Raw genomic sequence first — 27,814 nt, 5'->3', positions numbered from 1 at the left:
GAAAATGTTCTCCACTGCCGACTTACCTAGTCTGAACCTCTCAATTATTAAATCTGTGTTTTAAGCTTGGGGTTGCAATGAGTTGACTGTTGTGTCTGTGTCTGTGTCGCTTTTGGTTTTATGTCTTACTGGTATGTATTTATTTAAAGCAAAAACTTTAAGGATATAGGGCGGCATGCGCACGCCGCAAGTGATTTCTGCAATGAAATAAATGGAACCCCATCATCCACGCAAAGTGTTATCTGTTCCATGGTTGCTTTTCCACACATCTGCATCTCCTTTCATCACAAGAATGACTCACTTCAACCAGAGCTGGTGAAATCCAATATTTTTTATTATTTATTTATGAACAAACTCTATTCTATTATTGTGATGGTGGGCAGCTGGTCCCTAGGACCAGCCCCGGGGTCTGAGGAGAGGGGAGGGCACAGTATTCCCCGATGAGCCAAAATGGCCTGACTGGGTGGCGATGGATGTAGGAAATGGAAACGTGAGGAGGGGGAAAGGCATGAAGGCATCGTGGGAGGAACTGATATGCGCCAGGGGCGAAGATCGGGAAGCGAATTTGACAAGACGCCAGGAAGGGCAGAACAGTAACAAAGTTCGAGGACACACAGCCAAAGGAGCAACGTCTGGATCCAGGCCCCCTGCACCAATTGAATTTCTGCTCTGCGGCATCTTCCTTTTGCAAGATCCCTTGAGCAAAACCTTCCGTCAGGGGGACAGCCTTGAGGGAAATCCTGTCAAGACAATAAAATGGCGGGATCCAGCCAGGGCAGGCCTCTGTATTGTCACAGTTCACATATCCAGATATATATCAGATATTCACCCCTCAAAGGTATTCCTAGATTAGCGCCCCCATCTTAAGGTCCTCTCTAAGGGTCAGGCCTTGTGTGGCGGCCATCTTGAATACCTTTCTCCACTCCAGTTCCTTGCCAGATGTGGCTGCCCTGGGAGCAGAGAGATCAAGGCAGAGGCCTAACAACATGACAATGAAAGGAGGGGAAATGTCGGGGAGCCAGGCAATTGCAAACCGCAGGGGCCTCCTCTCCTCAGACCCATAGAAAGTGCTGGTAGCGAAGTAACGGGGGGGGGCGGCGAGGGGGAAGCGCAATAAATGTGCAAAAAACCAGAAAGCGCAAGTGCAATTGCTCTTAAAGAAAAGAGGCCTCGGGCGGCGCAACGGGGGGCCACAGCAGCAAAGGGGCCCCAAGCTTTGTGTGTGTTTGCGAGCAGCCATACCGCTTTCTCCTCATGCATCGCGGCAGAGGCGACCCTTTTCTCGACAGAAGGCGAAAAGGATGTGTCCTTGAAAAAAAACAGCAAGGTGCCTGCTGGAACAAGCCGCCCCCTCCCCCTTTTTCCCTTCAGAAACACACGTCGTCTGTCCCTGGGTAGCCGGGCCAGATACAGAGCTCTCTCTTTTTATTATTATTAAAAAATAGCATGCTTGGTTAAAGGGGAGGTGGGGGAGGGGAGGCCGTGCAGCGGGGTGGGGGAGCGGCTGCTTGGCTCCAGCTCAAATCTTCTCAGGGGCTGCTGATGCCTCTGCTGAGTCACTTTCCCTCTCCGCCATCGTCCTCCTCGTCCCTGCAACAGCGTTAACAAACACAGGAACGTTAGATAACTGCCACCGCATAATGAGAACCTGAGCTCAGGCTTACCGCCTCCCTCCCTCTCTCTTTTCCTTTCTCTCAGGCCCCAAAGCGGCTCAGGTCCAGCACTGAGGGTTGGCACAATTGGGTTCCTGTCATGCCTCATCTGAGGTGGGAAGTGGGCACAACTGCCAACCCTAGAGACCCCTGCCCCCTTGGCTGCCTCTCCCACTTGCTGCCGGGGCCTGTTTGCCCGAGCAAGAGAGCTGTGAGGAGAAGGTACGGCGGCTTATTTTTCACTCGCCTCGGCCTCCCCCTCTTGACCAGGGGTCACCAAGCTTTCCAGGCGCATGGGCACACAAACTGGGGAAATTTCAGTGGGTGTTACACAGCCCAGACACACACCGCGGCCTGTTGGCTGCAATGCTTCTTCCAAGCCTGATTTCTGTGGGGTGGGGAGCATGGGTGCAGGAGAGAGCGGACTCTGCGGGCACCGAGAAAGTCCCATAAGGGCACACAGGTGCCCTGCTCTAGGTGCCCATGCGGACTGAGCCCAATGGAAAAAGTGCAAATGAAATAACCTAGAATCGGCACTGGGTTTCCGGGCCCTTTGACAGCAGTGTGCTGGAGGAAGGCTCAACAAGGGCCAGTTTTCCCAAAGTTGTGCCACAGTCCAGGGGAAAGCTGCAACACAGCCCCCCCCCCCCGGATTCTTCCCTTGCCACGCAGCTTTTAAAGGCATGCGAGTGCCCCTCTGTAGTCGAAGTTGGCAGCCCTGCCCAGAGACAGAACTTTTCTCCCTCTGTACGTCACACCGTCTCCCCCTGCTATTTAATCTAAAACGGGGAAGCAGTAATAGAATGCTAATTAACCTTTTCCTTCAGAAGCCTGCCAAAATCACTCTCGATATTAGAAGCCGTTAGAGCGGGGAATATTGAGTGCAATCGCCATCCACTAGAGATGGGGTTTTTTTGTTTGGTAGGCCCCATGGCAACAAAGCTTAATTGCTCATAACTGCATTTGCCTACATTTGTCCCTTGCTAACCTCTTGCCTCTTCCCATATTTCCCTGCCCGCCTCTCCTTCCCATCTAGATTTCAGCAGTCATTTCCTGGGGAAAGGGACATCTTTTGCTGATGTCACTCTTGGAAAACATGGGGATGAAGCGGCGATGTTCACAATACATTACCTGCCAGCCAGGAAGTCCTGTGCCCGCCAACAGCCCTACGTGGGCTATTCAGCTACCTGCACCCCTGTACAGTTTTCCTTACTTTCCGACGTGATGGCCAAGTACTCAGAGCTGTCAGGACACAAGAGAGAAGCGGGAATATGTGTGAGGTGGGCTTTTGCCCCAATTCCCCACCCTCCATAACCAGGGCTGGCACCAGCACATGGCAGCTGCAAGAGCCCCAGCGTGGCCTATTGCTGGTGCCTATCCTGGGCTCTTCTGTAAAATAACTGTGGTTTTTTCTGGTTCTACAGCAAACACCAAATGGGTGGGTCTGGGAACTGCCCACCATTTTAATTTCCCAGAATGCCCTGAAGTGATGTTACACCAAGGGCATTGTGGGAAAACAACATAATCCACCACCCCCGGTCCGGTGCTCATCAGGGCAAGACTGCTGCCTATTGTTGTTGTCAGGTTAGCCTGCCAAGGCAGCCTCAGGCCTAGGAAGGGGCACATTTTGACAAGCCCCCTCCTCAACAAACCTGGAGCTGGCCTTGTTCCAGGTCCCGCTTAGTGGCTTACGAGCCAGGTCGGGTCTGCCAAAGCTCTCTAACCAGCCCCTCAAGTACACGTGAAGGCCTCTTCACACATCAAGTTTATTCTGGGGGAACCATCAAATAATCAATACCATGCCTCAAGTGCAGTTTGAGGACAACAGTTGAAGGTGCCAATGCTCCTAAATACCAGTGGCTGGAAACCACAGGAGGGCTCTTGTGGGCTTCTCACAATGGGCATCTGGTTGGCCACTGTGAGAACAAGATGCTGGCCTAGATGGTCTATTGGCCTGATCCAGCAGGGCTCTTGTTATGTTCTTACGGGTGCAGACAACAGGTGTCTCAAGGACTTGTTTATTCTGCAAGAAGAGCTTTGAGGCAGGCAATGCTTTCAGCTGAGCCTGCAACTTCCTGCCAGGCTAACAAGCAGGGTTCTAACAGCAAAAATAAAGGGTGAACCTGGCTTTGCCACCAGTTAAGGCATAAAACCACTGCAAGACACACAGAAGTCTTCCACTGGAAGGGCCTTTGGCCTGCTTCCCAGCTCCCTCTGATCCAGTAAGACACACAGTCCAGTCCAGATGTTTTCACTTTCTGCATCCTTCCCCTGCATCACCCTGTGTTCTCCACCTCCAGCAGGGCCAGGGCCAACATCTGGCATCCTCAGACAGCTGCTGGGGCCTTGGCAACACCAGAGGGTCCACTGTTGTTGGCAGCCCTGGGCTTCCTATACCAGTCCGGGAGCCACCTACCACTTTAAATTACCCATATTGCCCCTGACGTAAAGCTGCCCTGAGGCACTGTGGGAAATTTAAACAGCAATGACCCTGTAGTGATGCACTGCAACCATGTCATTGTCCTGGAGGGAGTTCTGCCTATGTAGGAGCTGGCCCAGCAGAGGCCACTTTGGCCAAGGTGGGTCAAAGCTGGAGCTAGCACTGGTGTCCTGTCGCTCTTTCTTTTGGCTTCTCAACACGTGTGTGCGCACACACGCACAACTCCTCTCCTGTCGCCACCCGCGCTTCTTACGCATTCTCTTGAGCAGCTGCCTCCGTCGCCGCAGCGATCTTCTTGTAGCAGTAGACCATCTCAGCCACCAGCCAGATGGTCAGGACGACGATGAGAACGTACATCATGATCTCAGAAACGATGGATGCCATTTCCCGGTTTTCTGTGAAAAGAAGGACAGAGATAAGGATGTGCAAAACAAAACAGGCACACACACACACCCCGAATGCACGTTTCTAGCTGCATTTGCTCTCCGGCTCCAGATTTTGAGTCATGTTTGTCCTGCCATGCAAATTGGTCCTCCCTTTAGCTTGGGTGTGGGGAGCCGCTTACCATTCTAACAATTTTAACAAGCAAAAGCTCCCTGCATCCATGGTTGTTAAAACTCCCCCCCCCCTTTCCAATTCCTATTACAGCAACACACCAGAACCAAAAGGGCTTCCAGATAGAAACATGTGCCCTTAGTTTTCATCCCCATCCGGTACAATAGGCTGCCGCCGATCAATCAGCTACAGCTCTAAAGTCAGTTTATCTGTTGCTTGGACAGATTAAAGCTGGTAGCTCTATGCAAATGACTGAAATTTGCAGACTTCCCGGAGGCGTCTAGTTAGCCAGTGTGGAAAACAAAAGCTGAAAGAGATGAGATGGACCTTTGGTTCACCAGTGCTTTTCTTCTGTTTTAAACCAGGCACAGGAAAATGAATCTAGCCAGCACACACATGAAGGCCAAGTCTCGCAGGTGGGTGGAGCTGACCACCTGCCAATCACCTGAAATTACTGTGATACCAGGTGACCCATTTTTGAAATAAAAATTCATTGGGGGGGAAAAACAACAACCCCACACGCAGTACATGGGGCTACCTTAGCTTATTTTCAGCACTGGGGAAACCCTGAGTGCAGTGCTTTCCCAACCCTGGCTATCAGCTGATTGTCAGGGCTTGGGAAGCCTCATCCCCAGCAGTTCCCAAGCGCTGACAATCAGTTGCTAGTTAGCACTTGGGAAGTGCTTTGCAGGCACAATGGATCGGCTGGGACCGCAAAGCCCCTTTTGTCCACACCCTGCCTTTACCTGCCTCACACCTGCCATCATATACAAAATCAGGTGTAGGGAAGGTGGGTGTGGCTTGGCCAAAATGGCCTGGTGGGTCTAAAAAAGCCTCTGGGCTGAAGGAAGGATCCCCCGTCCCTGTCTTAAGCTTACCACTGTTTCACAGCCCGCCAAGAGTCCCCCACCACCCCAGCTTCTCCCTCCGCTTCTCCTTAGCTCCAAGCTTATACTTACGTTTGTCTACCACCGTAACATGGATGGTCTTGTTGACCATGATGTTGTGTGTGAACTCCCCTGCGAAAAAGAGTGTGCGGTTGACAGTGCAGACGTATTCACCCATATGGTCAAAGGTCACATTAAGAATGAAGATGGAGAGATCCTGCAAGTCCCGGATGTTCTTGGTCCCGTTCCAATGAACCAGGCCCTCAAAGCGAGGATCCATCACGTTGAGCCTCTCATCTGGGTCATAGCGAAGGATCTGGAGGACAGGTGAGGTTCAGTCCACACACAGAGAATCCTGGTTTGCAGAGGTGGCCCTACTATAAGGCAAGACGTACTCAACTCCAATCTTGAACTCACTTAGGTGGACGTACGCAAACCATTCCCACTCATAGCCTCAGACTCCCAACCCCAATCTGGAAGGGAATAATACAGGCTTGCATATAGGGTTGTTGGCTCTGAGCCCGCTTTCAGGGATGATGGCGGGTCTGCTAGGACAGATTGGGACTGGTAGGATGGAAGACAGGGAGCCCAACAGTAGGTTGTGCCGGAGCTCATAACAGGCAGAGCCAACTCATTCTAGTTTTGTTTCCATCCTCCTCCTGTGAAATTCTGCAAGGGCAACACTAATTCTAAGGAGGAGAATGCCGATAGCCCTTGGGCTGGTTGTAAGAAGGCAGGCAAGTGCAGGCTGGTTGAGGACAAACTGAATTTGGTGGGGCAGTGCCCCATCAGTCCATCTCCTGCCCTACTAGTCCCAATGTGCACCAGCCTCCCCTACCCCTGTTCCCTGTCCATCGGCCACAGTGGCTGGGGCTGGTGGGATTTGGAGTTCAATATCTGGAGGACCACAGGCTGCCCACCCCTGTTGCAACTAAATGAAGTACGGTATATGAAACACTTTGAATGCTGGAAAACACAATGCAAATGTTGTCCTTTTTTATTATGAGGGTAACCACCCTGTAAAAGCCATCTAAGGTCCACCAGCATGATTTTTATGGGCTTTGTTTACACCATCCTGCCTCTATCCTGTTCCCAAAAGTCTTTTGCCTGCATCTCTGTCTTCTTCTTTCTCTTTGAGACCTCCTATACATGCAGGTGCTCCTAAAATGGTTAATCATTGATGTAGTTAGTAAAAATAGCCTGGGGAAGAGCTCTCGGGAACACCAAGTACCTTGAAACTCACAAATCAACAAAGCCATTTCAAAGGAACAAAAGACACCCAATTAACATTGGTCTCTTGGAAAATGGGAGGTCCAGCACATCAGACTATCTGCATTTAATTGCAGTTTCTGTACAAAGAATGTGCATACTGTATGGGTGTCCATGTCATGTATAGTTTCCAGCATTTAGTTAACTTATTTGTTAAATTAAAACAGTGCCTGCCACCCTGAGATCAATCAGTAGAGGAGAGCATTTATATATATATTATATTGTATTGTATTCAATGGAATTGGAATGCTAGAACAACAACAAAATTCCTCTAACTAGTTTTCAACAACTTAAAATACTTATTAAAATATTGATAGGAACAAACATTTAAGAACTATATGAAAGATGTAAAATACAAATACAATCAGGATTTTTTTAAAAAACAAACAAACATACTTTTAATTAAAACAAAGTGCTCAAGTTATATGCCTGGGTCGGCTCGCTGAAACAAAAGAGTTTTTAGCAGGTGATGAAAAGAATACAACTCCTGCCTAATATCAATGGGCTCCAAAGAATGGTTGCTGTCCCACTAAGGGATCGATTTCTTACAAAAGCAGAACAAACATTACTTAGCACTTGCAAAAGTACCATATATATTCCCTCCATGGTTGGGGGGAGCCCAGCCCCATGGAAAAATACATTGAGGGGGTGGAAACAAAACTGCCTCAGCCCCTAGGAGTCAGTGCCTATGTACCGGTTTATGCAGTTTATCCCAGTGTCTGCTGGCTCATGGGGTGCAAAGAGCAACTGGCTCTACCCCATAAGCCACCATTTTGAAACCGGCTCCATGCTTGATGTAGTGATCAGGTGGGATTGCTATGAGGAATTATAACAAATATAGAGTAAGCCATCTTTGTCAGCAATGAAAGCATTGCGTTGACTGGGTTTAAACTATTTTGATATGATTCTTGATCAATCCACACCTCTGCATCCCTGTTCCATTTCTCTTCCTTCACAAGTCACGTACACACTTAGACAGGCAGGTGTCCTGGGTCATCAAAGACAGTGGGCAGTTTCTTTGCTGTAGCTCTTCTGATATGTTAATCTTAGGATGTTAATCTTAGGGCCAGGAAACAGGTTTCACATAAAGGTGATAATGATCACTGTCCTCCTTCTTATCATGTGTATTGATTGTTTACCAAAAGTATGCATGCTTAACTAGTGTTTGTAGTTTAACTTTGTCCCCACGTGGTTTGTTGAAATGCTCAGAGGAAATCTGATTGGTTCTTACAAACACTTTGTAAAAGTTCTTTTGTGAATAAAACGAACTGGGCCGAGGGGTGGAGAGACAGAGAGATTATTATACGCACCTGTCAGAGCTGCCTCCAGGTCCCAGCTCACAGAGGACCAACGCTAGGCTGTAGTTATGTACAAAAGTCTTTATTGAGGTTCAGTTTCCATTTTAAAGCTGCAGCGCGCAGCTCTACGTCTCGACCTTAGACCAGCGAAGTCCCGTCTGAGTCTCCGCCCCTTCCACACCAGTTTAACACTCTCGCTTTGCTCCACCTCTTCCTAAGTTCCTTTCTCCTCTGGGCCCTCCTGACCGCTAGGGTTTCATCCTTCCTGGACTCCTCTGACGCTGACCCTGATGATTCTTCCCCCTCCTTCCGGCGGGCTTTAGGACCTGGTTCCCTATCCGGGCTACCTTCTGTGCCGCTCGCCTGTACATTTGAACTTGGCGCGCGCGCCCAGCCTGCAACTTTCCTCTTGACCGTTCCCTCGCTCTCCGATGGAGGCGTGGCCAACCCTGACTCATCTTCTCTCGCTGGTGGTGCATATGTGGGCTCTGATACCTGGGACTCCTCCCTCCCACTACGCTCTGGTGGGGAAGCTGGTCCTGATTTCCAACTGCTGCTCTGGGAGTCCCCGCTGGCCCCTTGCTTCTGGGGTGTCCCCCTTGGGTCCCCCCTTGCCCTGCCCATCGGCGCCCCCTTCTGTGAATCTTCCGATTCGCTGGAGAGGCTCATGGAATCTATCGGGCTGCTGTCATCTTCTCCTACGCTGCCCTCGGATTGCTCCCCCTCGCTCTCCATCTCCTCTCCTCCCTGCACTCCCGCTGAGTCCCTGACAGCACCCTTCCCAGAGTCTTGCTGGTTCAAGCCTCTGTGTGTATTCTTATTAATCAGAGTTCAATCCTTCCTTAACTTTGGGAACGCCTCACTTTCAGACCCTATTTTGCACTTGATGGGCTTTGCAGTTCCAAGTTGGGATGAGGCAGATCCCACAAGCTTATTCTAGACTTGTGTATTTATGGTGAAGTTGATTACAACATTTCCTGGTCCAGGGAGTAAACAGGCCATTATGTTACCCGTCCCACCGCCCCCTCCACACAACCGTTTGCCCTTACATCGCCACGGCACGCACCTTGACATATTCTTCCTCCCCCTTCTGCTTGAAGAACCACTCGGTGAAGGCCTCCGCCTCTGTCTCGCTGCGCTTCTTGCAGGAGATGCACAAGATCTGGAAGCTGTTGCCGGCCACGGCCTCGGTGTACGAGTCCACCTCCACGCAGCCACCCTGGCACAACGTCACTGGGAAGGGGAGGCGGGAGAGAAATCACATCAGAAAGGCAACAAAAGCTTCTCACGTGTCTCTGGCTTTTGAACGATTGGTTTGTATCCTCTCAGCAAGGGCGGCCATCTTTGCCTCCCTTCCTAGCAGCAGCATTCTTCCAGGGGTTAAAAGGATTCTAAGGTCTCAAATACAGAATAAATGTTGATAATTGCAAACATACCTAAGTATATAAACCACATGTCTACAATAGTACAGGAGAGCAATCCAAAAGCCATCTTGGCTCTCCTTAAGACTCCAAATATTTCCTCTGCCTCCTTAATCCCTCTTGCCTGGCACCATGCAGGCAGGTCGCAATAAAGAGAAATTCCTGAAGCGATTCCTCTCCTATATCTATGAACCTCCTTTGTATTAATTGTCATCGTTTGCCCAGATGCTCTGCACTGAGGGATGTCTGACGGACATCCTGATTGTCTTAACAAATGCTAATATTTTGTGTAAACTGTGTCTGGAACTATGCAAAACTTGCCAAATCCTCAGGAATATCACACCTCGGCCTGCCTGAGCCACAGCAGCCTCACCTTATGTGTGATGTGATTTCTGACTGTTTGTAAAGGGGATGTCCTTCTTCACCAAGCCAAAATGAAAACCCTTAAAATATATGTATCTTCTTGGTACTGGGTCTCTCTTTGCTCCTTGCTAGGTGGGGAGGGAACTCTCTTGCAACAGAAAAATAAAGATCTGCCTTGCTTTTACTGCATCCTGCCTCCATCCATTCATCTCTGACCGATCATGGACTTAGGGGACTCAGTCCCTTGGGAAGTTGGGCAGCAAAAGACAATCACCCCTATTTTTCTATATCACAGACACTGCTAGCTTTCAGTTTTGGGGACCCACACTGAGCACAGAAACAAAGCCTCATAATTTTAATATTTTGTCACCTGCTGAAGACGTTTCTGTTTCACCAGGCATGTTCAGAGGAAGTATATCTCTGGCTTTTTAGGTAGACAACATACATTTACATACCAATGAAAATAAGGGAGGAGGAGGAGAGGGGATTTCAGCAAATGTAAAATTGCAATATGCTGTCCTTTGCCCCTTTGTTAGCTCACACAACCCTGGAGAAGGCCTCGGTTTTTCCCCCTCTCGTCCTTCCGCAAGGTGTCTGCTAATGCCAATAAATACAAATGTAAGTCGACGGTGCAAGTTCTGACTAATGCAGCCGCAACAGACACTGCCAGCTCCCACCAGCTTCTTGTGCCTGCCATGATGACCCTTGGAGCTCAGCCTATGGTTGGCGGGAGGAGAGGGCCACGGGTCTACAGGAGTCTTCCCAGAATGCCTTGGGAGGGGTGGAAAGATGCCCAGTGGGGCAGGAGAAGCTGGAAAAGGGACAAGTTAAGGAGCATGGAGGAGGGGCCAGGGCCAGCTGCGGACGTCTTTCTGCCGAAGAACTTCCTCTAAGAGAGGAAAGAGCAAAGAGCTAGAGAGCAAAGCCTCACAACAGCTTTTAGGTTGAACAATAGTGAATCTTCCCTAAAGCAGTCCTCAGAGCTTCACGGCCAAATCTGGATTTAAAGCTGGGTTCAGGCTCAATGTTCTAACCACTAGGATTGCTGACCTCTGCACCAGCTCATGGTATGTGGCCCTTTAACAGTACTCTGATCTGGAGCAATCACTAGAGCACCCCAAATACAACTTCACTGAAGGTCAAACCAGACATGATTTCAAGGACATGATTCATATGCTTGTGACCAGGGCCCTGTCTCATTTATTTACAAAAATTACTTCCTTCCTTTTGTTAGACTCCGCTAACGAAATCACCATCAAAGTGGCAAAATTCTGTGCATCTGCAGGCACTGCTGGGAACCAGATGATTAAAGCCCTCTACCAAACACACCAGCACTCAAAAACTAGTTCTAGTTTAATTGTGAACAAAGCATACACAATGCTTTTTGTCATGTTGTTAATCCCAAAAAGGCTTTTGCCTTGAAACTGTAAAATTGCATGTGTTTAGATGTATTCTAGTGGCTGATCTGAGATCATAAGAATATTGATTGATAATCAATTCCCACAGATCTGATTCAGGAGAACGGGGAGGGGATGACAATTTTTCCTCCCTCTGCCTTGCCCCACTTCCCTGCTGAAAACCCCATTTCCAGAACCTGTCATTTGGTTCAAAACATTACAAGTGGGGCAATGGACAAGCTTGGGAAGCGATTTTCAGCAGGGAAACAAAGCAGGAGGAAAGGATTAACAGCCTCTGTCAACTCTCATTGACGCTCTGAAACTGCAGAATCCTGTTGACTCAATTTTAATTTATGAATACTTGCTTTTGTCATATGCGAATTATTGTCCAAGTGCATACAAAGGGCATTAATTGTATCCTTCTGTTTTGTATTCTGTTATCTCTTATTTCATTAATTAAAAAAACATTATTTCAACACACACACACACTCCACAACCCTGCATGACACGGTCCCAATCCACATCACCCTCCACCCCTGCCCCAACTTTTTGGGTTCTTTCTATAAACAAAGGGATGTCAGGACTCATAAACACAACAGGTTGAGGGTGGGGAGAAGTTTTGTAAATTAAAACTGGGGCAAATAGCGGCTGGGGGCACAATTTTAAGTGGTGGGGAAGGCTTTTTATAAATAGATGTTGCTAGATGCAAACATACAACGCTACAACCTGATTAAAGTTCATGACTGAGGCAATATGGTCCAGAGCAGGGATGCAGGGCCTCAGGCCCAGATGATGCCCTCCAGGCTTCCCCATCTGGCCCCCGGGATTCTCCCCAGGCCACACCCCTTCCCGAGCTGGACCCTCCCCAGCCCTGCATTGCAACCTCCTGGCCTGCTTTTCCCTGGCTGCAATGTGCCCTTCGATTCCTGGTAATGCTTCTTTCTTGCCTGGATGGAGGACAGAGAGGGATAGGTGAGCATGAAGATACTGGCCTGCAATATAATGTTGTTTTTGGTTGTTGTTTTTAAAATCACATGTTGCCCCTCCCGGCTTTGTCTCTGGCCCCACCCACCAATTGCATGTGGCCCCAGAAGATTGCCCAGAAGCGAATATGGCCTTTGGGGTGAAAAAGGTTCCCCACTCAAAGTTCAGGGTTGAATCTGGGGGCAAGAGTCCCATCAAACAGATAGCTCAGTTGGTTAGAGCATGGTGTTGATAATGCCACGGTTGCAGGTTCAATTCCCTATATTGGATAGCTGCATATTCCTGCACTGTAGTGGGTTGGACTAGATGATCCTCAGGGTCCCTTCCAATTCTACAGTTTGATGATGATGATGATGATTTATTATATATATCCCGCCCATTTGTCTGGGTTTCCCCAGCCACTCTGGGTGGCTCCCAACAGAACAATAAAAGCACGATAAAACTTCAAACATTAAACACTTCCCTAAACAGGGTTGCCTTCAGATGTCTTCTAAAAGTCAGATAGCTGTTTATTTCCTTAACATCTGACGGGAGGGAGTTCCACAGGGCGGGCGCCACTACTGAGAAGGCTCTCTGCCTGGTTCCCTGTGGCTTCACTTCTCACAGTGAGGGAACTACCAGAAGGCCCTAGGAGCTTTACTTCAGTGTCTGGGCTGAACGATGGGGGTGGAGATGCTCCTTTCAGGTATACTGGGCCAAGGCCATTTAGGGTCAACACTTTGAATTGTGCTCGGAAACGTCCTGGGAGCCAATGAAGGTCTTTCAGGACCGGTGTTATGCGGTCTCGGCGGCCACTCCTAATCACCAGTCTAGCTGCCACATTTTGGATTAGTTGTAGTTTCCAAGTCACCTTCAAAGATTCAATCCAGATCCTACTTTTCCATGGGAGTCACTGAGAGTGGTCTTGGGCATCTCTCACACCCTCAGTTCCACTTCTGAAAAGGAGAATAACTCACAGGATCCACAGGCAAACCACTTGAACAGAGGACACTGCCAGCTATTCTGCGGAGATCAGCTGCATCAGCAGGAAGAACACAGCTGCCATCTGTTAAGACTGAGCTCCTGCTGAGGCACCGGCGCTGCATATGTTACAGCGCGTTGACTCCCTGAATCCAGAAAAGTCCGAGGCAAAACTGAGCGAAGGCCCAAATCCTAAACATACTTACTACGGGAGTAAGGCCCACTAAATCCATTTGGATTTACTTCTGAGTAAGCATAAGATTTTGCTGTACATGATAACGACAATGACAATGCTACAGAAAGATTGGAAAACCTGTGGCCAGATGTTGCCGGGTTAGGACCTGGGAGACCAGGGTTCAAATCCCCACCCAGCCATGAAGCTCACTGGGTGGCCTTGGGCCAGTCCCTGCCTCTCAGCCCAACCTACCTCACAAGGTTGTTGTGAGAATAAACGTCCAATACAAATATCTCACATCCCTTCCACTATCCCCACTTCCACCCCAGGAGATTCACTTGGCAAGTGCAGATGCCACAGTTCAGGTGGGTTTGTTTGACATTTCCCAAGTCGTATCATGCTCTCATTGCACTGCTGTTCAGGGGTGGAGGAAGGGTGTGTGGTGTGTGCGGTCTGCCCTGAGTGTCACCACTCAGGGGGGTGACAAAATGCTGGGTGGCACTCACCATGGGGCCTGCAGTGCACCCCAGCCACGCGTCTCTCCTGGGAGAGACACAGTGGCTTGGGCACATGCAGACTCTGTGCTGTCCCTGGGCACGCTGCCCCAGGCGCCCGAGCGGCTTCCTCCGCCGCTGCTGTTCAACTACCGTGTCCCTCATTCCCATATTAGTGGGGCAGGAAAAGTGACCCCACTAAGTCTCCTGATGTATATTTTGCTCTAGGATGCTTTGTTTGGTCAGAATCGGGGATACACTTCCAGAGTTAACACTACATACATTGCTTCTGCTAAATGAGCCACCACAAGCTGCTAGAGGGCTGTGAAAATTTGTGTCCCGGGCTTCTTAGACCCGTCTACCCACATATTATCTGAAACCAAAGGGGAGCATTGGTTGCCAGGTATGATTTTTTTCCCCAGCTATCCTACCCCACTATACAGATATATAGCTGTCCAACAGTTTTTACCTCCATTTTTAAAAACAAAAACAAAACTATCGCTCTCTTTTTTATATATACTTTTCAGGTTTATACATTTCACTGATTTTACAATCATTTTGACATTTCAAAACTTGACTTCCTTCCCCCTTTTTCTGCGGTTCCTTAAATTTATTTCTAATGTATTCTGCATATCCTAATTAACTTAATTGGCTCATTTAGTCATCTTCTTTAAATATATACTCTTACAAAACTGCAGGTTATTACAATAATCCTGCCGTTGTTTTTATCTGTTTACAATTTATCTGTAAATATTCAATAAACCATTTCCATTCTTTTATTTTTTTAAGAAGTTTGTTATCTTGATTTCTTATTCTTCCGGTAAGTTTCACCATTTCTGCATATTCCAGGAGTTTTTGTATCCATTCTTCCCGTGCTGGGACACCTGTGAAGGGGGCGAAGGAAGGAGAACCGCCACCCAGTGCAGGATGTCGGGGGCGGAGCAAACTGCCCGGTGCGCATGCGTGCGCATCACTATGTTCAGCGCATGCGCCGCTACATACCACGCATGTGAGCGCACTGTACGGGCGGTGGCAGAGGGTGCAGCTGCAAGTGGAGGATCTTCCGCATGCAGTGGCAACATGATGGCGGCAGCTCGCGCCACCGCACCCAGGGTGACAGGACAAGTCCCTCGTGGGCTGCCTTCTTGTCACCCCCTCAGAGATGGCACCTGGGGCAGACCGCCCCCTGCCCCCCTTCCTCCGCCACTGTACCTGTGAGCTTGGGCCCCAGAACTGACCAGTAAGATCACCTCACCCCACAAGGAATCCTGCCTCTTCCTTGGGAGTGGGAATGAAAGCGTCAGAGTGGGAAGCCTGCAGAGATCAATTACTGGGACTGCATCATCATTAAGTGTGACTGAGCACCCGTGGGCGAGTAATTGAGTAGGTGTGACAACACTGTTGGCAAAGGGAGGAACGCATGTGCACATGTTTGTGGCTGCAAAGCGTGTCAGCACACCAGTGGGCGAGAGCCAGCATCCTCCGGCAGGTCATATTCTTTCTCCCCTCTTTTCATGCATCAGCAATGACACCCTGCTGGCTCGAAGGACAGAGCTTGCAGAGGGAGCTTTGCTGACTTCAGCACACAATCAGCAGCATCTGAAGCACCAGTGGTTCTTTTGCAGAAGTCTTAGCTACTGACCAATTCTCAGCACTCTCCTGCTTGAGAACCAGCAGGACATGACGTTCAGCCTCTGCGATCTCATGCCAGAAACCCCCAGGCCTTTAAAAACAGGCTCGTAAACAGCTGCTCACCTAGGGTTGAGTCAAAATCTGGCTCAAGGTAACCAGGTAGGGAAAATTATGAAAGTTACTTTTTCTTGAGGGTTTCGCCCCAGGTTTTCCTAGAGGGGGCAAGGGCTTAACAAGATGCCTTGATTCCCTCACATATACATGTGCAAAGTCTCCTTCCACGTGGCTGCTAGCATACTTGGAAAGGGCAGGTACAAAAAGAGTGCGAAGGGACCTCAGGGCTCTGGAAACACAGGCAGTTGTTTCATTCCATCTAACTCAGCAGCACTAACAGGCAACGAAGGAGAAATGCGATTCTGTTTGCATTTAACAAGAAACTACCTTACCTACACTTTTCAAACCAATTACAGATAGGTAGCCGTGTTGGTCTGCCATAGTCAAAACAAAATTAAAAAATTCCTTCCAGTAGCACCTTAAAGACCAACTAAGAACTAACTTAGTTGGTCTTTAAGGTGCTACTGGAAGGAATTTTTTTATTTTGTTTTTTCAAACCAATATGTAGCTCTTCTTCAAAGTTTGCACTTCTCTGAATTTTGCAATGCCAAACCAAACACCACGTACCAAAAAATGCATATATGGGGGGGATGTGCATAAAACATAGGGTTGTATCCAATGTCAGCCCTACTCAGAGTAGGCCCAATGAAAGCAAAAGATATAACTTTACAGTCATTCAATGGGTCTACTCTGAGTAGGACTTAGCTTATTACAAGCCATATGTTAGTGAAAATAACATACAAAAATGCACTATTTCCAGGGGGAACCGATTGCAAAAAAATGTGTAAATGTGCATGCTTTAGTTTAGATCCCTGTATTGCAGAGGGTAGTACTAGATGTCCCTTGGGGTCCCTTCCAATTCTACAATTCTATTATTCTATGTAAACTAACATGTTTATCAGGAGAAATTGACATAGAAGTGTTGGTGAATTTTCGTGAGGATTTTTCCCCCCATCACAAATTGCTGTGGAAATGCAGAGAACTGAATTTAAGTATGGAAAATCAGGGGGCCACCCCTTCTCCAACTCATCTCCTTCAGCCTGAATTAGGGAACGTATATATATTTTAAGGAGGAGAAAAGGGGTGAGATTGGGAGCACTAGATGCCAGCTTATTCTGTCTGGGTTGTGTTTGTATGCGTGAATATAAATATTATTTTAAACAGGAGGTGCCAGCTCCAGGTTTTTGAGCCAGCGGAAATCAGGGCACATGCCCAATCCCAAAGGAGAAAACGCTGCCCGGGAGAATGTTCAAAGTGCTTTTCCTCTTGCCGTTGCATAACCAGAGCCAACTCTGAAACATCTGAGGCTAAGAGAATGGGCTCCCAGGACAAAGGTGGATGCTTCCCGATAGCACCTCTCATCCATCCCTCTAATAGCAAACACAGAAAGTATGTGCCAACAGGACTGTAGCCAAAATGTGGCCATTGAGAAACAAGAGGGAGATATCAGCATGCCTGGAGAACTGCAAAGGGGAGCTGTGTTGTTGTTGTTGTTGTTTTGGGGGGTGAATTTAATGGATCAGGGAAAAACAAACCCAAATGGGGACTGAAGAGGCTCAATGGCTGCAGAACGCTGAGTATCTGGTTGAAGGAGAATGGTCATACGGTGGAAGAGAGGAATGAAACAGGAGTATCCTGAAAGAAGCTGCCGGGTTGGCTGGAACACTGAGCAGCTAAAAGGCACGCTGCAACATTGTGTTGCAGGTCCCACTCGTTTCATGCGCTTCTGACACCAAAGATGCTTGCTGCGAGAAAGCCTGGGAGATCACTGCACCTCCTGCAGCCCACCAGGTGAGAAGATGGAAGCAGAGGCCGATGGCCAAGGTTTCTCAACAGTCTGCAGGCCTTAGCAAATGCTTGATTTCCCTCCACGCTGATGCAGACCCTGGGAATGCATGGGTCTTGTAAGGACTTTGCTGACGGGTGTCAAGCAAGCTCGGGGAATGTCAGGAGGCGGGTGGACTGTATCTTCCTGAGCACTGCCATTTGGCCACAGCCCCACGATCAACTCTGCAGCACTCGAGCAAGAGCCGTGAAAATTTAATGATTAGAAATGGGCCGACCATTAGTTTTAAGTAGCGTCCAGAAACACAAACAATCCCCAGATGTACAGCTCCTTCTATTAGCATAAGGTAAGAGCATACCTTTAATACTGTTTGCAAATTATAACATCACTACTCCCCCACCTTTAAAAACATACAGTTTCCCTCTAAATGTCTTGCTCCCCTTTGCTGTCTTCTAAAGACTGGGAGAATTTGTCCATTTCAGTTTCTTTCAGAGTCTCGTCCTTTCAAGTCTTAAGTTCAGTTCTGCATACAGTGGTACCTCAGGTTACATACGCTTCAGGTTACATACGCTTCAGGTTACAGACTCCGCTAACCCAGAAATAGTGCTTCAGGTTAAGAACTTTGCTTCAGGATGAGAATAGAAATCATGCACCGGCGGCACGGCGGGCCCCATTAGCTAAAGTGGTGCTTCAGGTTAAGAACAGTTTCAGGTTAAGTACAGACCTCCGGAACGAATTAAGTACTTAACCCGAGGTACCACTGTATTCCCATATCAGTTTCCAATTAAAAACAAATAAATGCAGAAACATTGCTACCCTCAGTTAAAATGGGTGGGGGACTTCAGGCGCTGGGGCTGAATACAACCTTGCAGGCCTCACTGAACATGGCCCTTGGAACTCTCTTCAGGCCACACCCCCTCTCCAAGCCACGCCCACACCTCATTAAATGCTCTGGCCTGACCAGAAAGTGTCCTTCAACTTTGTGTTAATGCCTCTTGTTGGCCTAGATGGAGCATGGAGAGGTGGATGTACAGAAATCTTTGACCTTGGGGTGGCTGGAAGGAAGCTTTACTGTCCTAAAGAGTCAAATCTATTGTTCCATCTACAGTGGTACCTCAGGTTAAGTACTTAATTCGTTCTGGAGGTCTGTTCTTAACCTGAAACTGTTCTTAACCTGAAGCACTACTTTAGCTAATGGGGCCTCCTGCTGCCCCTGCGCCGCCGGAGCCCGATTTCTGTTCTTATCCTGAAGCAAAGTTCTTAATCTGAAGCACTATTTCTGGGTTAGCAGATTGTGTCACCTGAAGAGTATGTAACCTGAAGCGTATGTAACCCGAGGTACCAATGTATTTTGGCCTCTGGCTCCACCCACCACTGACATGCACACATACAGCACAGAAGGTAATGTGGTCTTTGGGTGGAAAAAGTTTCTCCGCCCGAGTTAAAAGGAACAACTATCAACTGAAGTGAAAAATCTCTGCCTGAAGCCCTTGATGGACAAACAGATTTAATAACTTGGGGGAGGCTAGCAAATTAATACCCAGTGCAGTTTGGCCATCAGCTTAGATTGGGTTCCCGTTTTAGCACCACATTTTTTCTTGGCCCTGGTTGTAAATTAATGGGGTGACTTGGAGCGCTATCGAAGCGCACTCTCTGTGCTATTGGTTAGCAACCAGAGGCCCTGGTATGAAATCTGGCCAACTGCATAAGACCACTTGGCCCATCTGTTGCCAAACTATGGCCAAAAGGGCAGAGAGTGTAGCATCTGCAGCAGAACAGAAATTTGCAAACGAAGGAGTGGGGCGCTTTGGGGGAACTGGGGCATCTTCTTGACCCTCCGCCCCGAACTCTGTTCTAGCCCTCCAGAAAATCTGCTTGCTGACGAGGGTTGTACACCCTTTGCACCCCAAAGAAAGCAACCTGCCCAACAGCAGAGGTGAGTCCAGGAGGGCCACACCTGAAACAAATACGTAGCTACATATTTTAAAAGGTGTCATTTGTATGTCATTTGCAAAAAAAAAAAAAAAAAAAAAAAAGGTCAGAGGCAGCCCAAGCACAACAAGCAAGCATGCAGCTTCCCTTTTGTAAATAGCCTTTCTTTGGGGTTACAGATCCCAAAATGTGATTTGTTGTTGTTTAGTCGTTTAGTCGTGTCCGACTCTTCGTGACCCCATGGACCAGAGAACGCCAGGCACTCCTGTCCTCCACTGCCCCCCGCAGCTTGGTCAGACTCATGCTGGTAACCTCGAAAACACTATCCAACCATCTCGTCCTCTGTCGCCCCCTTCTCCTTGTGCTCTCCATCTTTCCCAACATCAGGGTCTTCTCCAGGGAGTCTTCTCTTCTCATGAGGTGGCCAAAGTACTGGAGCCTCAGCTTCAGGATCTGTCCTTCCAGTGAGCACTCAGGGCTGATTTCCTTCAGAATGGAGAGGTTTGATCTTCTTGCAGTCCATGGGACTCTCAAGAGTCTCCTCCAGCACCATAATTCAAAAGCATCAATTCTTCGGCGATCAGCCTTCTTTATGGTCCAGCTCTCACTTCCATACATCACTACTGGGAAAACCATAGCTTTAACTATACGGACCTTTGTTGGCAAGGTGATGTCTCTACTTCTCAAGATGCTGTCTAGGCCTGTCATTGCCCTTCTCCCAAGAAGCAGGCGTCTTTTAATTTCGTGGCTGCTGTCACCATCTGCAGTGATCATGGAGCCCAAGAAAGTAAAATCTCTCACTGCCTCCATTTCTTCCCCTTCTATTTGCCAGGAGGTGATGGGACCAGTAGCCATGATCTTCGTTTTTTTGATGTTGAGCTTCAGAGCTTTCACCCTTTATTGAGCTTTCACCCTCAATAAAAGGTTCTTTAATTCCTCCTCACTTTCTGCCATCAAGGTTGTGTCATCTGCATATCTGAGGTTGTTGATATTTCTTCCGGCAATCTTAATTCCGGCTAGGGATTCATCCAGCCCAGCCTTTCGCATGATGAATTCTGCATATAAGTTAAATAAGCAGGGAGACAAAATGCAGCCTTGTCGTACTCCTTTCCCAATTTGGAACCAGTCAGTTGTTCCATATCCAGTTCTAACTGTAGCTTCTTGTCCCACATAGAGATTTCTCAGGAGACAGATGAGGTGATAAAATGTGATAATGGCCCCCAATTCTGATGGTTTTGAAAGGGGATTAGACCATTTCACAGGTTGTCAACAGTAGCTACTCTTGATGGCTATTTCCAGGACCAGAGTCCTGTTTGTGGGCTTTTTGTAGGGCCAGCGGGTTCATGAGGCAGACTGAGGCAGCCACCTCGGAGGACACAATCCCACAGGCCAGCATCCTGCCCCCCCATCCTACCCACCTGGGCATGTGATACCCCCTCCCAAAGGTTGCCCATAAGGGCATAAAGCCCCCAATAATTTTAGTTTGGGGGCTGAAAGAGTTTTCCCTCATTTGTTCACGTTAGAGAAGTGAAGAAATTGTTTGAGGAATTTAGAAGTAGTGGTGCACAAGGAACAAACGGTTTGCGAGATTGGCTCTAGAACCCTAAATTCCTGTCAGCTCAGATGACATGAGTAAAACTTGTGACACATTGCGCAGTCTACCCTACCACATCGGCGGACGCAGATGTCAAAATTGTTCCATTTTCCATTTCACTGTTTTAACGTCATTCCACCCGCGCGCCTTAATTCAGCACTAGGCGGTTTGCGAAATACAGCTGGTTCGCAAATTTCAGGATTTAAAACAGATGGATCTGTATGCCTTTTGTATAGCCCACTGCTATGGAGACTTTGTAAAAGTCCCTTATTTTGGATTGATGAAGATATACACAGGAAAATGACAGATCAAAGATCAGGGGCCCAGGTGAGAGCTGGGAGGGTCTACATGTCTGTATATGGAGAAAGGGATTTGATAAAATTCCAATAGAGGACTTTTGGTATTCATTCTTTTATTTTTCTCCTTCTGCCTCTCTAGTTCTTTACCTTTCTCTCTCTTTTTTTTATTTAGGTTATTCTTTCTTCTTTTTCTTTAGATTAGTTTGGCTTTTATTGTATGCAATGTAGAAAACTTTCAATAAAAATATTTACAGAGAGAGAGAGACTGACTTCAGCATGTATTGCTAAATAATTGCTGATTTCTGAAAAAGCACTTCAGTGTTAGGAATCTCACTTCTAATGATCACGTTCTGAGATCCCGAGAAAAGCCCATATAATAAATAAATACAGGTAGACACAGATGGGAGGAGGGCCATGACATCACCCGCCCATTCCACTATAGAGATGTACTGTTGACATAACAAAATACAGCACGCAAGCCATGCCAAAGTGTAGGAAGGATGCGAGGGGGGGGGGGTGGAGACCGGGAATAGATTCATCCAGTACTTTCCAGAATGTGGAAAATAGGCATGGGTTTTCTTCCATCTGCAAAGCATCCAGAGCTTTTCATTAAGACAGGCTTGCAAATAGCAACCACCCCCTGGGGTGAGTATATTTAAAAAAAAAAAAATCACTTCCAGGCTACCAGGCATAGGAGTTTTTGAAAATTGGGAACAATAATTATTTTATTACGCAGGAGGCACTGTGGGTTAAAGCCTCAGCGCCTAGGGCTTGCCGATCGAAAGGTCGGTGGTTCGAATCCCTGCGGCGGGGTGCGCTCCCGCTGCTCGGTCCCAGCGCCTGCCAACCTAGCAGTTCGAAAGCACCTCCGGGTGCAAGTAGATAAATAGGGACCGCTTACCAGCGGGAAGGTAAACGGCGTTTCCGTGTGCGGCTCTGGCTCGCCAGAGCAGCGATGTCACGCTGGCCACGTGACCCGGAAGTGTCTCCGGACAGTGCTGGCCCCTGGCCTCTTAAAGTGAGATGGGCGCACAACCCCAGAGTCTGTCAAGACTGGCCCGTACGGGCAGGGGTACCTTTACCTTTACCTTTATAGTATATTACTGGCTTGTTGAGTCTACTTTTTTTTTACTATAACCCCAAGATCCACAAACAGAGGTTAGGTGCAAAATATATACAGTTTAGAATTAAGGAACAGGGCTGGTTGCCTCTTGAGCACATCCTGAGCCTGGGATTTTGTCTTCATCACCAGAACTGAACTGAGCTCATAATCGTTTCACATAGCAATCCACTCTTAGTGAGCTTTCTTCATCTCAGTGGCCTAATTTAGGAGGGGAAAGTTCTTTTGCAGTTGCAATTGTTGAACGACTAGGAGTAAGGAAAAAAGGGGGGAAACCCACCCTTGCTGATCTACTGCAAATCATCCTGAGAACTAGCAGATCCCAATCTACTTTCTGCCAACCTCTGGTGTAGCAGACTAGGAATCGGGAGACCCAAATTTAAAACCGGCGTTCAGCCATAAATCAATCTTTGTGATCTTGGGGGGTCCGTCACTGGCTCTCAGCCTAACCTGCCCCACAGGGCTGTTATGAAAACAACATTGAGATGGAGAGGAAAGCATGCATGTCAACTTAGGTCTTCAGAAGATTACAATGAGGTGGATAAATAAACTGGTGCCAAAGGTTTTGGAATACCTTCCTGAATTATGTCTGTCCAGCCCTATATTTCTACATGCATTCCGATGGGTTTTATTTCAGTGGGCAAATGGTTCTTTATACCGAGGAGTTGTCACAGCCTTATGCTATGTCATGTTGCTCATTTGCTTTAATCAGCTGTTTTAATATTTCTGGTCGTGGCTGCAATCCCATGCACGCTTACCCATTTTATACAGTGGGACTTATTCCTGGGTAAATACCGTACATAGGACCGTTCTGTGTATTTAATGCAGCTTCTTCTTCTTTCTTTACGTTTTACTCCCCTGGGTGATCCGGCAAGTGAAAAAAGCAGAGGCACAAATGACTGGAAATAAATAAATTGCTATGTAGTGGATTGATCTGCATGTCTGCATTGAAATTCCCGCCCCCACCCTCTATTCTTCCTGGATCCAGGGGGCTGTGTAGTACGAGAGCAAATATTGCTCTATGGAGTCCAATTATTTTCACTATCCTGGATCCGCGAGGAAACCAATGCACACAGAGACATTGGCTCAGGGTCGCTGTTACTGTGCTCAGCAAGGTAGGAGCACCTAAAGGAATCACACACACACACACACACACACACACACACACACCCTGTGTATTTCGTGAAGTCGGGGCATCCCACTGGGTCAGAACAGAGAACCCCAAAGCAAGGGCTGGGAATCTCCATAGATAGATAGGCAAGAATTTGCTGGACTATTTGCCACCGGCGACATCTGGAGGAAGGCCACAAGTCCCTGCAGATGCTATCAAAGATGGTGGGAGAGTTTTCATAGAATCGGAGAGTTGGAGGGGACCACTGCCAGTGGTTCTCATCCTGTGGGTCCCCAGGTGTTGTTGGACTACAACTCCCATTGTCCCTGAGCTCTGGCCTTGCTAGCTAGGGGTGATGGGAGTTGTAGTTCAACAACATCTGGGGACCCACAGGTTGAGAAAGGCTAGCCCAACGCCCTGCAATGCAGGTATCTTTTGCCAAACCTGGGGCTCGAACCCACGACCTTGAAATTAAGAGCCCCATGCTCTACCAACTGAGCTATTCCAAACACCTTTCTCCTTTTCCTCTGCCTCCTCCAAAGCCATACTAAATCTATGGGGATGATCCAGAAGATCCTAGCACAGATATGGAAGGGAGTGGATGGAGACCGGGCAGCACAGTCAGGTTAGGACTTTAGGACAGCAGTCCAGGGCCCCAGACTCTGAAGAATGAGGGTCCCCCAAGCAGCAGGGCTCGGGATGCCATGTTTTGAAGTCAAGTAAAACACATCGTCATCTAAAGTGTTTGGGAGTGGGGAAGATAGTTCAGGGTCTAAAATTATCTGATTGCACCACTGGGAAGATTTCTAACCTGCAAGAAGGTATTACGCTACCTAGAAACCCATCAGAAAGAGAAAAGGCTGCTGACATAGGAACAGAGACAGATGGAAGGGGACCCAAGAGGAGGCTGGCAGGAGGCAGGAATAGGCAAGGTAGGTTTTCTAGAAAAAATTGTACCGGGCAATTTCCCCATGGAAATTAAGGGTAGTTTGCCACCAGGATTTTTCTGATGCCCTAGCGCATGGCCTTATTTAGCATTTTTATTTTGCTTGCATTTAAGAAAGCAAGCTAGAAACTTTGAAAATGCCACGCTTGTCTAATTTTATATTAGCAGTTGACATTCATTGTTACTCATGAATGCAAAAGAAGAAGGAAAATATGTGGCAAACTAAAGCACCAAAATATTTGGGGGGGTTGGGGGGAGGTCACCCCACATCATGGACAGCAATGGGTGTGATCCTTCCTTAGTTTCTTTTTACCCTGTCCATTTCTCCCCCTCTTTCTCATAGTTTAGCCAGAGAAACACTTATATTTTGTCTACAGTGCACCCCCCAAAAAAACCTCTATCCTTTCAACTGTACCTGCCTTATTTTTTCACACAATTCCCTGTTTCTCTTCTGCACACAAATGCACAGCCTGATCCATAATTTGTAGATTCAGGAGTAAATCCCACTGACATTAGCCAGACTCACTGGGACCCCTTTTGGAGAACATCTTAGCACACAAAAACTGGGGCTCCTTCCGTGGGCTATTGTTCACTTAAAAGTCCATTACCTTTGCAACCACTCTGACTATTCACTCCCACCCCCAAATTGCTATTACATTTGCAATCTCTGCTCTTGGCTCCTCTGAGATTATCCCTGCTGGGTTGACTGTATGGGGAGGTGCTACTTTGGGCCCCTTTTGGGAACAGACAAAGAAATCCTGACATGGATTTTAGATGGCATGGAATGGACTCTGTGGGACCTATTTAAAAAAAAGTGCAGAAAAGGATTGAGTGGTGTGGCCTCTGTTCAGCCCTGCACAACATACACAAAATCCTGGGCCCTAAGACTGGGATCAATATGCGAACCCTAACAGAGGGAGAGAAGAACTGGAGCTGGATTTCAAGCTCCCCAGGGCGGACTGTTTGCACCCTCTCCTTAAGGGAAGTTCTGAAAGAGAAGAACCCCTTTATAGGGCCAGTGAAAGCTCAGAGAAGACTCAGCACTGGGTTCGTGGATCTCAAGAGATTCGGATTCTATCTGAATCATGCCCCAGAAAAACAAAAACAGAAGCCCTTAGCTGTATTGAGGAGGGGGCAGGGATGTGCGTGTTTTGCACTGGGTTCAAGTCCCACGACACAAAATCTAGGAAGTGGGTTTTCTTGGGATCGAACCGCGTGCCTGCGCAGGCCCTAAATGAGCAAGAGGAGTCCTGGTCCTTCCTTAGTCTTCCCCACCACCACCACCACGACCCAGCTAGTTTTGCTCCCCCTGCACGTCTAAACTGGGCTTCAGCACCCCCACCGAAGTCCCACTCCGTACCCTTAGATCCGGATTAACCCCGTTGTCTCTCTCTCTCCCTCTCCTCGCCCCCACCCCCCTGTTTCTCCAACTCACCCAGGGCCAAGCACAGCAGGAGCGAGATGGGGCGCGGGGTAGCCATCCCGGGGGGTTCGGATCCAGGGTGCGCGCCCTTCTTGGCCTAGGGGGGGACAGACACAGCGCCGGGCTCCCCCCGCCCGTCCCAGCAACCTCCTGCGGTCAACAGACAGACGATCCTGGGGGAGAGTCTTCCAGGGAGGGTATTTATAGCCCGAGGCTGAGCTCAGCGCCCGCAGGAGAAAACCCAAGAGCGCCTTGGAATGCCGGAGCCGGATGCAGCTGACTCGGCCTCGGCCACTTGATCCTGCTCGGCCCCGAAGAGGGCGGCGGCGGCGGCGGCAGGGGGCGCTGCGCCGCTAGTTGCCCCGACGGCTGCCCCTTGCGCCGCGGCGCTGCTACGGGACGAAGCCGGGGACCGAGAGCAAGAGGAGATGCAGAAGAGGCGGCCGGCGGGAGGATCCATAAAAGTTGGGATGGGCCCGGAGAGCGCGCGGGGGTCCTTTCTCCTCCTCACCAAGCCAGGGCGAGGCGAGCCGGGGTGGCTTGTCCTGCCGAAGATCCCGCGTCTGGAGCTTTGAATTTCCTGCCAATTTTCTTTCCCAAAAAATTATTTGTTTGCTTGTTTCCCGGTCCCAGGAGCCGTGTCCTCCTCCCTCCGAGGTGCGCCGGCCAGGCTCCAGGCGCTCACGGCCTTGCTTCGGGTCCGCTGGCGGCAAGGCTCCGCGAGTCACCTTTAAATCCGGAGTGCCTTCCGAATGGGCATCCTGTCTCTTTTTCTCTGCGAAAACACGGGCATGCACAAACACACACCCCGATCTAGCCAGGCAGCGCAGCCCGATTGGCAAAGCGTCTTCGGCGCGCGCAAGGAGGAGCTACCCGCCCCCACGAGCAGGTGCGGGACGCAGCAGGGCCGGATCCATGGCCGGTGCGCGGCGCCTCGGAAGCCCCTTCGCGGGCTGTACTTGGGACGGGGAGAGGTCAGATCTTTTTAACCGCTTCCTGTCACCGGTAGGGCTGGATCGAAGCGAGGAGGAATCGATTTTGGAGACAAGACTCTGCCTGCTGCAGAGGGATGGGAAGGATCAGGGTGTGGGGTGAGACGCTGCCCGGATGACCCTCCCTCCCTCCTTCCTTCTCTCTCTCTCTCTCTTTCTCCTTCCCGCCTTCCTTCCTTCCTTCAACTGGGGGCTGCGACGCGGCGATTTGCCCGCTCTCGCCTTGCCTAGCCTTCCCCGGCGGCGCGCACCGCTGCGGCAAAGCCGGCGCTGGCGGCGGAAGGCTTGGGCTTGCTGGCGCTGCTGCTGCTGCTGCTGCTGCTGCTCTTGCTGCTGCTGTCGGAGAGGGCGGCTGGGAATGAATCAAAGCGTGCGCCAGTCGGAGGGGGAGGGCGCAGCGAAAGTTGATGCATTGCAGCAGCAGCCCAAGCAACAGCGGGAGCCGAGCAGGGAGCCGCCACGCGGGGCAAGCCGAGGGTAGGCAGGCAAGGGGAGGGCGAGCTGGCTGGACGTGAGCGCCAAGCACTGCGCCCACCTGCCCACCCGTCCTCCTCCGCCTCCTCTGCCGTGTGGTGGGGAATAATCCACGAGGGGGGCGGGTGTGCAAGGAAGATCAGGACGGAAGAGGGATGCGTCACTCTCTGCAGTGGCTGCGGGAGCGGAGGAGCCCGGCAGCAGCTCGTCCCAAGTCGTGTCCCCCCCGCCCCGCCAGCGCGAGTCACGCCCACGGTGGGTCCTCGACCCCCGCGCGCCTCTCTCCCAAACGGCAGGCGCACCTCGAGATTCTAGGTACAAGAAGAGATAGGACTGCCCCGAAAGTCTTGACAATGCCCCTGATCGGGCCCTGAAGGACACTTTGCACCGGGTCAGAAGCACTCTCGGCGTTGGTGTGTCACGTGAGTCGAAGCTTTGCAATAGGTCCCTGAGGATGAAACTCCTTGGCCTCTTCATTGATTATTGGGTTTACAGT

General features: G+C 49.2%; 2 protein-coding genes across 2 annotated transcripts in view; one reads left to right on the top strand and one right to left on the bottom strand.

Annotated features, from left to right (window-relative positions):
* Positions 1-313: 313 nt before the first annotated feature.
* SCN1B (sodium voltage-gated channel beta subunit 1) lies at positions 314-27,392 on the bottom strand. The gene is made up of 6 exons (XM_079986403.1): positions 25,865-27,392; positions 9,168-9,334; positions 5,607-5,850; positions 4,346-4,487; positions 2,784-2,894; positions 314-1,590 (listed from the first exon to the last, which is right to left on the bottom strand). Exons 1-5 carry the CDS (start codon positions 25,908-25,910, stop codon positions 2,828-2,830), a joined length of 666 nt encoding a protein of 221 aa, XP_079842529.1. The 5' UTR covers positions 25,911-27,392; the 3' UTR covers positions 314-1,590; positions 2,784-2,827.
* ETV2 (ETS variant transcription factor 2) overlaps positions 16,672-27,814 on the top strand; it is a 226,159-nt gene continuing 215,016 nt past the window's right edge. The window contains exon 1 of the mRNA XM_079986236.1: positions 16,672-18,765. The gene's annotated coding sequence lies outside the window, so the exon portion shown is untranslated. The remainder of the gene's footprint in view (positions 18,766-27,814) is intronic.

Source organism: Podarcis cretensis (assembly GCF_951804945.1).
Source record: "Podarcis cretensis genome assembly, chromosome: 8".
Classification (NCBI taxonomy): domain Eukaryota; kingdom Metazoa; phylum Chordata; class Lepidosauria; order Squamata; family Lacertidae; genus Podarcis; species Podarcis cretensis.
The sequence above is the reverse complement of the archived record's forward strand: the minus strand, read 5'-3'. Positions and strand labels throughout refer to the sequence as shown.

Excerpts from the sequence above, each read along its gene's own strand:
- SCN1B (XM_079986403.1), bottom strand. The coding sequence starts at position 25,910 with ATGGCTACCCCGCGCCCCATCTCGCTCCTGCTGTGCTTGGCCCTGG. Across the intron at positions 5,851-9,167 it reads GGGAGGAAGAATATGTCAAG|ATCCTTCGCTATGACCCAGA; the intron begins GTGCGTGCCGTG and ends CCTGTCCTCCAG. Across the intron at positions 2,895-4,345 it reads GCAGCTGCTCAAGAGAATGC|CTCTGAGTACTTGGCCATCA; the intron begins GTAAGAAGCGCG and ends GTGTCCTGACAG.